The sequence below is a fragment of the Urocampus carinirostris genome, unplaced genomic scaffold (assembly GCF_059441175.1).
Source record: "Urocampus carinirostris isolate Australia breed hairy pipefish unplaced genomic scaffold, RoL_Ucar_1.0 HiC_scaffold_31, whole genome shotgun sequence".
In the NCBI taxonomy this organism is placed as follows: Eukaryota; Metazoa; Chordata; class Actinopteri; order Syngnathiformes; family Syngnathidae; genus Urocampus; species Urocampus carinirostris.
This window is the reverse complement of record NW_028283138.1, coordinates 77,159-87,654: the sequence shown is the minus strand read 5'-3', so window position 1 is coordinate 87,654 and position 10,496 is coordinate 77,159. Positions and strand designations below refer to the sequence as shown.

The 10,496-nt window shown below is 45.4% G+C and overlaps 1 protein-coding gene across 2 annotated transcripts in view; it reads left to right on the top strand.

The window, feature by feature from the left end:
* Positions 1-8,210: 8,210 nt before the first annotated feature.
* The window catches only part of LOC148345715 (uncharacterized), a 65,921-nt gene continuing 63,635 nt past the window's right edge, over positions 8,211-10,496 (top strand). For both annotated transcript variants that reach the window (XM_088325840.1, XM_088325839.1), the window contains exon 1: positions 8,211-8,366. In XM_088325840.1, coding sequence (XP_088181966.1) covers positions 8,243-8,366 — 124 coding nt within the window. In that variant the 5' untranslated portion in view covers positions 8,211-8,242. The remainder of the gene's footprint in view (positions 8,367-10,496) is intronic.

Below are 10,496 nucleotides of genomic sequence, written 5' to 3'. Positions count from 1 at the left end.
CCGAAGGGCACTCATTAAATCGGCGGCCGTTCATTTTGAACTAATTAAATAAGCAGCCGTTTATTTACAACGGCTGACTGTATTTCCAATGGTAGCTGCATTGCCCCAAAATACCACTGGAGGGAACACATTGAATGGGCAGGCGTTCATTTCCAACGGCTGGATGTATTTCCAATGGTAGCTGCATTGCTGCAAAAACTCCACCGGAGGGCACTCATTGAATTGGGCGCTGTTCATCTCCAAAGGATCGATTTATTTCCAATGGTAGCAGTGTGGCCGCAAAAACGCCACCAGAGGGCACTCATTAAATAGGCGGTTGTTCATTTCAAACGGCGGGATGTACTTCCAAGGGTAGCTGCACTGCCGCAAAAACGCCACCTGAGGGCACTCATTAAATTGGCGGGCGTTCATTTCCAACGGCTGGATGTATTTCCAATGGTAGCTGCATTGCCGCAAAAACGCCACCGGAGGGAGCTCATTAAATCGGCAGCCGTTCATTTCCAACGGTTCAATATATTTCCAATGGTAGCTGCATTGCCCCATCAACGCCAACAGAGGGAACTCTTTAAGTCAGCTGCCATTCATTTCGAAACGGCTGGATGTATTTGCAATGGTAGCTGCATTGCCACAAAAATGCCACCGGAGGGCACTCATTAAATTGGCGGTCGTTCAATTCCAACGGCTGGATGTTTTTCCAATGGTTGCTGCATTTCCGCAAAAACGCCATCAGAGGGCACACATTAAATGGGCGGGCGTTCATTTCGAAAGATTGGATGTATTTCCAATGGTAGCTGCATTGCCCCAACAACACCACAGAGGGCACTCATTATATGGGCGGCCATTCATTTCGAATGGCTGGATGTATTTCCAATGGTAGCTGCATTGCCCCAAAAACATCACCGGAGGGCACTCATTAAATAAGCAGCCGTTCATTTCCAATGGATGGATGTATTTCCAATGGTAGCCTCATTGCCCCAAAATACCACTGGAGGGAACACATTAAATGGGTAGGCGTTCATTTCGAAAGGCTGGATGTATTTCCAATGGTAGCTGCATTGCCGCAAAAACGCCACCGAAAGGCACTCTTTTAGTCGGCAGCCATTCATTTCGAACGGCTGGATGTATTTCCAATGGTAGCTGCATTGCCACAAAAATGCCAACTGAGGGGACTCTTTAAATCGGCGGCTGTTCATTTCCGACGGTTGGATGTATTTCCAATGGTAGCTGTATTGGGGCAAAAATGCCAACGGATGGCACTCATTAAATCGGAACCGTTGATTTTCAACGGCTCAATGTAATTCCAAATGTAGCTGCATTGCCACAAAAACGCCAACTGAGGGGACTCATTAAATCGGTGGCCGTTCATTTCGAATGGCTGGATGTATTTGCAATGGTTGCTGCATTGCCGCAAAAACGCCACCGGAGGGCACTCATTAAAATGGCGGCCGATTAATTCCAACGGCTGGATGTATTTCAAATGGTTGCTGCATTTCCGCAAAAACGCCACCGGAGGGCACTCATTAAAATGGCGGCCGATTAATTCCAACGGCTGGATGTATTTCAAATGGTAGCTGCATTGCCGCAAAAACACCTCCGGAGGGCACACATTAAATGGGCGGGCGTTCATTTCCGAAGGCTGGATGTATTTCCAATGGTAGCTGCATTGCCGCAAAACGCCACCGTAGGACACTCAAAAAATTGGCGGTTGTTCATTTCGAACGGCGGGATGTACTTCCAATGGACGCTGCATTGCCGCAAAAATGCCACCTGAGGGCACTCATTAAATTCGCAGGCATTCATTTCCAACGGCTGGATGTATTTACGATGATAGCTGCATTGCCGCAAAAACTCCACCGGAGGACAGTCATTAAATCGGCGGCTGTTAATTTTCAAAGGCTGGATGAATTTCCAAAGGTAGTTACATTGCCGCAAAAACGCCACCAAAAGGTCACTCATTAAATCAGCGGCCGTTCATTTCGAATGGCTAGATGTATTTTCAATGGTAGCTGCATTGCCCCAACAACACCACCGGAAGGCACTCTTTTAGTCGGCAGCCATCCATTTCGAACGGCTGGATGTATTTCCAATGGTAGCTGTATTGGGGCAAAAATGCCAACAGAGGGCACTCATTAAATCGGTTGCCGTTAATTTCAAACGGCTCAATGTATTTCCAATGGTAGCTGCATTGCCACAAAAACGCAACCGAAGGGCACTCATTAAATCGGCGGCCGTTCATTTTGAACGGCTTGATGTATTTCCAATGATAGCTGCATTGCCGCAAAAATGCCACTGGAGGAGACTCTTTAAATCGGCGGCTGTTCATTTCCGACGGCTGGATGTATTTCCAATGGTAGCTATATTGGGGCAAAAATGCCAACGGATGGCACTCATTAAATCGAAACCGTTGATTTTCAACGGCTCAATGTAATTCCAATTGTAGCTGCATTGCCACAAAAACGCCAACTGACTGGACTCATTAAATCGGTGGCCGTTCATTTCGAATGGCTGGATGTAATTCCAATGGTAGCTGCATTGCCGCAAACAGGCCACCGGAGGGAGCTCATTAAATGGCGGCCGTTCATTTCCATCGGCTCAATGTATTTTTAATGGTAGCTGCATTGCCCAAACAAAGCCACCGGAGGGCACTCATTTAATCGGCGGCTGTTCATTTCCGATGGCTGGATGTATTTCCAATGGTAGCTGTATTGGGGCAAAAATGCCAACGGAGGGCACTCATTAAATCGGTGGCCGTTACTTTCCAACGGCTCAATGTATTTCCAATGGTAGCTGCATTGCCACAAAAACGCCAACTGAGGGGATTCATTAAATCGGTGGCCGTTCATTTCGAATGGCTGGATGTATTTCCAATGGTAGCTGCATTGACCCAAAAACGCCACCTGAGAGCACTCATTAAATGGGCGGCTGTTCATTTCGAATGGCTGGATGTATTTCCAATGGTAGCTGCATTGCCGCAAAAACGCCACCGGGGGGGTATCATTCAATCGGCTGCCGTTCATTTCCAACGGCTGGATGTATTTCCAATGGTAGCTGCATTGCCCCAAAATACCACTGGAGGGAACACATTGAATGGGCAGGCGTTCATTTCCAACGGCTGGATGTATTTCCAATGGTAGCTGCATTGCCGCAAAAACTGCACCGGAGGGCACTCATTGAATTGGGCGCTGTTCATCTCCAAAGGCTCGATTTATTTCCAATGGTAGCAGTGCGGCCGCAAAAACGCCACCAGAGGGCACTCATTAAATAGGCGGTTGTTCATTTCAAACGGCGGGATGTACTTCCAAGGGTAGCTGCACTGCCGCAAAAACGCCACCTGAGGGCACTCATTAAATTGGCGGGCGTTCATTTCCAACGGCTGGATGTATTTCCAATGGTAGCTGCATTGCCGCAAAAACGCCACCGGAGGGAGCTCATTAAATCGGCGGCCGTTCATTTCGAATGGCTGGATGTATTTCCAATGGTAGCTGCATTGACCCAAAAACGCCACCTGAGAGCACTCATTAAATGGGCAGCTGTTCATTTCGAATGGCTGGATGTATTTCCAATGGTAGCTGCATTGCCGCAAAAACGCCACCGGGGGGGTATCATTCAATCGGCTGCCGTTCATTTCCAACGGCTGGATGTATTTCCAATGGTAGCTGCATTGCCCCAAAATACCACTGGAGGGAACACATTGAATGGGCAGGCGTTCATTTCCAACGGCTGGATGTATTTCCAATGGTAGCTGCATTGCCGCAAAAACTGCACCGGAGGGCACTCATTGAATTGGGCGCTGTTCATCTCCAAAGGCTCGATTTATTTCCAATGGTAGCAGTGTGGCCGCAAAAACGCCACCAGAGGGCACTCATTAAATAGGCGGTTGTTCATTTCAAACGGCGGGATGTACTTCCAAGGGTAGCTGCACTGCCGCAAAAACGCCACCTGAGGGCACTCATTAAATTGGCGGGCGTTCATTTCCAACGGCTGGATGTATTTCCAATGGTAGCTGCATTGCCGCAAAAACGCCACCGGAGGGAGCTCATTAAATCGGCGGCCGTTCATTTCCAACGGCTCAATATATTTCCAATGGTAGCTGCATTGCCCCATCAACGCCAACAGAGGGCACTCTTTAAGTCAGCTGCCATTCATTTCGAAACGGCTGGATGTATTTGCAATGGTAGCTGTATTGCCCCATCAACGCCAACAGAGGGCACTCTTTAAGTCAGCTGCCATTCATTTCGAAACGGCTGGATGTATTTGCAATGGTAGCTGCATTGCCGCAAAAACGCCACCGGAGGGCACTCATTAAATAAGCAGCCGTTCATTTCCAACGGATGGATGTATTTCCAATGGTAGCTGCATTGCCCCAAAATACCACTGGAGGGAACACATTAAATGGGCAGGCGTTCATTTCGAAAGGCTGGATGTATTTCCAATGGTAGCTGCATTGCCGCAAAAACGCCACCGAAAGGCACTCTTTTAGTCGGCAGCCATTCATTTCGAACGGCTGGATGTATTTCCAATGGTAGCTGCATTGCCACAAAAATGCCAACTGAGGGGACTCATTAAATCGGTGGCCGTTCATTTTGAATGGCTGGATGATTTCCAATGGTAGCTGCATTGCTGCGAAAACGCCACCGAAGGGAGTTCATTAAATCGGCGGCCGTTCATTTCCACCGGCTCAATGTATTTTCAATGGTATCTGCATTGCCCCAACAACGCCACCAGAGGGCACTCTTTAAGTAGCTGCCATTCATTTCGAACGGCTGGATGTATTTGCAATGGTTGCTGCATTGCCGCAAAAACGCCACCGGAGGGCACTCATTAAATTGGCAGCCATTCAATTCTAACGGCTGGATGTATTTAAAATGGTTTCTGCATTTCCGCGAAAACGCCACCGGTGGGTCCTCATTAAATCGGCGGCCGTTAATTTCGAACGGCTGGATGTATTACCAATGGTAGCTGCATTGCCGCAAAAACGCCTCCGGAGGACACACATTAAATGGGCGGGCGTGTATTTCCAATGGCTGGATGCATTTCCAATTGTAGCTGCATTGCCGCAAAATGCCACCGGAGGGCACTCATTAAATTGGGGGTTGTTCATTTCGAACGGCGGGATGTACTTCCAATGTTAGCTGCATTGCCGCAAAAACGCCACCTGAGGGCACTCATTAAATTGGCGCGCAATAATTTCCAACGGCTGGATGTATTTCCAATGGTAGCTGCATTGCTAAAAACGCCACCGGAGGGCAGTCATTAAATCGGCGGCCGTTAAATTCCAACGGCTGGATATATTTCCAATGGTAGCTACATTACCAGAAAATACGCCACCGGAGGGCACTCATTAAATCGGCGGCTGTTCATTTCCGACGGCTGGATGTATTTCCAATGAAGCTGTATTGGGGCAAAAATGCTAACGGAGGGCACTCATTAAATCGGTGGCTTATAATTTCCAACGGCTCAATGTATTTCCAATGGTAGCTGCATTGCCACAAAAACGCCAACTGAGGGCACTGATTAAATCGGTGGCCGTTCATTTCGAACGGCTGGATGTATGCTAATGGTAGCTGCATTGCCGCAAAAACGCCACCGGAGGGCACTCATTAAATCGGCGGCCGTTCATTTTGAATGGCTGGATGTCTTTCCAATGGTAGCTGCATTGCCGCAAAAACGCCACCGGAGGGAACTCATTGGTGGCCGTTGTTTGCCCAATTCCGACTCCCGTACAGAATCCCACCTCTCGCGTGAACGCACATTCTGCTCCGCTTCCAACAAAAGCGATCGTATTCTATATAAAACGCTTATTAAAACAATAAAGCGAGCTATTCATAACAATGGGGGTTGTCTAGATAACGCGTTTATTTAAACATTAAAGCGTGATCGTATTCTACAAAATGCGTTTGTTCATGCGGATGAAAAAGTCACCAACGTCAATGGACGCTTCCGACAAATGCAATCGTATTCTATATAATACGCTTTTTAAAAAAATAAAGCGAGCTAATTGTAATAATTGGGAGATCCTAGTCTATATAACGCGTGTATTCAAATAATAAAGTGCGATCGTATTCTACAAAATGCGATTGTTATCGTGGATGAAAAATTCACCAACGTCAATGTACGCTATGATTTCCGCAATCACAACTAATTGTACACAAATAGCATTTATTTGATGTACTATAATAGCCTTATGTAATGTCTTTTTTATTGTGAATGAAACCGTGGTTGCATTGGATCCCGCGGTGTAAACAAATGGTTGTTGTTTTTTTCATTTAAAATTGGACTTCCCTGCCTATACTGTTTGCAAAATAAGACACGCTTTAAACCTTATGTTTTGGGGTTTTGGGATCCAACTACAGAGGAATACCTCCACTTTGCGATGTGTTACTGAATAGGTGTTCGACAGATCTAGTTCGTTTTTATTACTACTATTAATAATAATAATAGTAGTATTATGAGAAACGTCTGAAAGTTTTCAAATTCACTGTGCTGACATATTGATGCCACAGAAGGTTACTCTACAAGTTACAAGTCTGTATCTCCAACAGAGTCTATTTTAGCAAGGTAGTCAGATTTTTGCCTGCCCAAATTCCCCCCGCTAACTCCTGAATAAAAACTCCAAATGACCACAAATTCACTGTGATGACTTATTGATGCCACAGGAGGTTGCTCTTGAAAGTACAAGTCTGTATCTCCAACAGAGTCTATTTTAGCAGGGGAGTCAGATTTTGGTGGGTATGATGCCTGCCCATCCCCCCCCCCTGCTAACTCCTGAATTAAAACTCCAAATGACCCCAAATTCACTGTGCTGACTTATTGATGCCACAGAAGGTTACTCTAGAAATTACAAGTCTGTATCTCCAACAGAGTCTATTTTAGCAGGGGAGTCAGATTTTGGTAGGTAAGATGCCTGCCCATCCCCCCCCCTGCTAACTCCTGAATTAAAACTCAAAATGACCCCAAATTCACTGTGCTGACTTATTGATGCCACAGAAGGTTACTCTAGAACAGGGGTCGGGAACCTATGGCTGGCGAGCCATATATGGCTCTTTCTATGAGTATCTGTGGCTCAGAGACCAATTTGATTGCATGCAAAATTTCTCCATCTTGTTCAAAACCGGAGTTGTCTATCCTATTCAGGTACACGTAGACCAAATCAAAACTAAATCCGAAGGTAACACTTCACAGTATATATAGGGCACGTTTTTCACTACAATTTACAGTCAAAGTGTCACACAAAAAAAGGGGGAAAAAAAACTCGTTTTGGCTGTACAACGCTAAAGAATCCTTTATTTAAAAGTTCACAATACAATCTGTGTTCAGTGTTCAGATACTTTATGATGAATCCACAGAACTGTAAATACGCCAAAACACCGGAAGAGAACTTAGTCATTTGATTGGGTGAGTGGGAGGGATGGGTGGAGCTATGCAAAAAGTACAAGCATTCCCTCCCATCTCTCGCCAAAGGTAAGCACATAAGGCTCCCTATTCTCAGAATGTTGTGACGTTTTTACAAAATAAATGCTTGCATCTGGTTTTGAAACCAATATGTATGAAAAAAAAAGGTCAAAAGGAGTTGAACCGATCTTGAGTAATTGCAAGAAAGAGACAAGTTTAAAGTGGTCTGTTTGTTGAATTTGGGACAGGGGCTCTGGCATTATTCTCTTTTCATAATTTTTATCAAATCATCAAAAATAAATGTGCTGAAGACTAAGCTTTTGTCTGGGGCGCCGGTTTAGCAATTTAGTAAATTTGTCTTATAATATATGGTGTGGCTCTTTCCCAAAATAAAATTAATATTTTTTGCTTTTATTGCTCTTTGAGTCAAAAAGGTTCCCGACCCCTGCTCTAGAAGTTACAAGTTTGTATCTCCAACAGAGTCTATTTTAGCAGGGGAGTCAGATTTTTTTGCCTGCCCAAATCCTACCACCAATGCTAACTCCTGACTAAAAACTCCAAATGACCCCAAATTCACTGTGCTTACTTATTTATGCCACAGAAGGTTACTCTTCAAGTCACAAGTCTGTATCTCAAACAGGATCTATTTTAGCAGGGGAGTCAGATTTTGGCAGGTAAAATGCCTGCCCAATTTCTCCCCCCCCATGCTAACTCCTGAATTAAACCTCGGAATGACCCCAAGTGTGGTGTCGTGTAATACACTTCCTTTCCTGCGGTGTCGCTGTATACTAATGTGCAGCCTTGTACTTGTGCTTGAGAACTACCGAGGAAGAAGTTAAGTAGACACTCTATGAATGTACCGTCCGTGCCTGTCCTGAATCTATTACTACAATCCTACTACATAAACAACATATCGGCGACGAAGATGACTTGGATCAGAATCTCACAACCACTTGCTTTGCTTGAAACCCCAGGTGAGCGTACAATGTTGTACATCACGTGGATTTAGATGTTCGAAAATTAGCTGCTAGCATTGACTGCAAACAACATACCGGACAAACGAAAACGTGAACTACTGCTGCACTGTTCAGGCACAGAAGGTCAGAGAATTTTTCTTTCCCTTCCCGACACTGGCACTTCTTACAAATCCGCCTGTGATGCGCCAGAAAACTTTCTTTGTACCGAAGATGAATGTCGTGGCTGAGAGTAGCAAGTTCCGTCAGCGTGCTCAGAGACCGGTGTTGTGCCCTTTTCCGACTCCTATGCAAATTCCTCCCCCCCTCCGATTTTAAATGAAATAAAACAACAACAATTTGTTTACACCACGGGATCCAATGCAACCAGGGTTTCATTCACAATAAAAAAGACAATACATACGGATATTATAGTAAATCAAATAAATATTATTTGTGTACAATTAGTTGTGATTGCAGAAATCATAGCGTACAGTGACGTTGGTGACTTTTCCATCCGCGTTAACAAACGCATTTTGTAAAATACGATCGCGCTTTATTGTTTAAATAAACGCGTTAGGATCTCCCAATTATTATAATTAGCTCTCTTTATTTTTTTAAAGCGTATTATATAGAATACGATCGCTTTTGTCGGAAGCGTACATTGACGTTGGTGACATTTTCATCCGCGTTAAAAAACGCAATTTGTAGAATAAGATCACGCTTTAATGTTTAAATAAACGCGTTATATAGACTAGGATCTCCCAATTATTATAATTAGCTCGCTTTATTGTTTTAATAAGCGTTTTATATAGAATACGATCAGGGGGGGAGGAATTTGCATAGGAGTCGGAAAAGGGCACAACACCGGGCGAGACGACTGGTCAGTTCATTGCTGCATTGAGGGAATTAATTACAAACTGTGACTTGGCACGTTTGCTGATGATATGATTAGGGATCAATTCATTGATCGAGGATCAGAGAACGCTTGCATTGCAGCAAAAACGCCACCGGAGGGCACTCATTAAATCGGCAGCCATTCATTTCCAACGGCTGGATCTATTTCCAATGGTAGCTGGCATGCCGCAAAAACGCCACCAGAAGGCACTCATCAAATTGGGCGCCGTTGATTTCCAGAGGCTCGATGTATTTCGAATGGTAGCTGCATTGCCGCAAAACGCCACCGAAGGGCACTCATTAAATCCGCGGTTGTTCATTTCGAACGGCGGGATGTACTTTCAATGGTAGCTGCATTGTAGCAAAAACGCCACCTGAGGGCACTCATTAAATCAGCGGTTGTTCATTTCCAGCGGCTGGATCTATTTCCAATGGTAGCTGGCATGCCGCAAAAACGCCACCAGAAGGCACTCATCAAATTGGGCGCCGTTGATTTCCAGAGGCTCGATGTATTTCGAATGGTAGCTGCATTGCCGCAAAACGCCACCGAAGGGCACTCATTAAATCCGCGGTTGTTCATTTCGAACGGCGGGATGTACTTTCAATGGTAGCTGCATTGTAGCAAAAACGCCACCTGAGGGCACTCATTAAATCAGCGGTTGTTCATTTCCAGCGGCTGGATGTAATTCCAATGGTAGCTGCATTGCCGCAAAAACGCCACCGGAGGGCACTCATTAAATCGGCGGTTGTTCATTTCGAACGGCGGGATGTACTTCCAATGGTAGCTGCATTGCCGCAAAAACGCCACCTGAGGGCACTCATTAAATTGGCGGGCATTTATTTCCAACGGCTGGATGTATTTCCAATGGTAGCTGCATTGCCGCAAAAACGCCACCGGAGGGCAGTCATTAAATCGGAGGCCGTTAATTTCCAACGGCTGGTTGAATTTCCAATTGTAGCTGCATTGCCGCAAAAACACCACCGGAGGGTACTCATTAAATTGGTGGCCATTCATTTCCAACGGCTGGATCTATTTCCAATGGTAGCTGCATAGCAGCATAAACGCCACCGGAGGGATCTCATTAAATCGGTGGCCATTCATTTCGAATGGCTGGATCTATTTCCAATGGCAGCTGCATTGCCGCAAAAACGTTACCGGAGGGCATTCATTAAATCGGCGGCCGTTCATTTCGAACGGCTGGATCTATTTCCAATGGTAGTTGCATTGCCGCAAAGACGCCACCGGAGGGCATA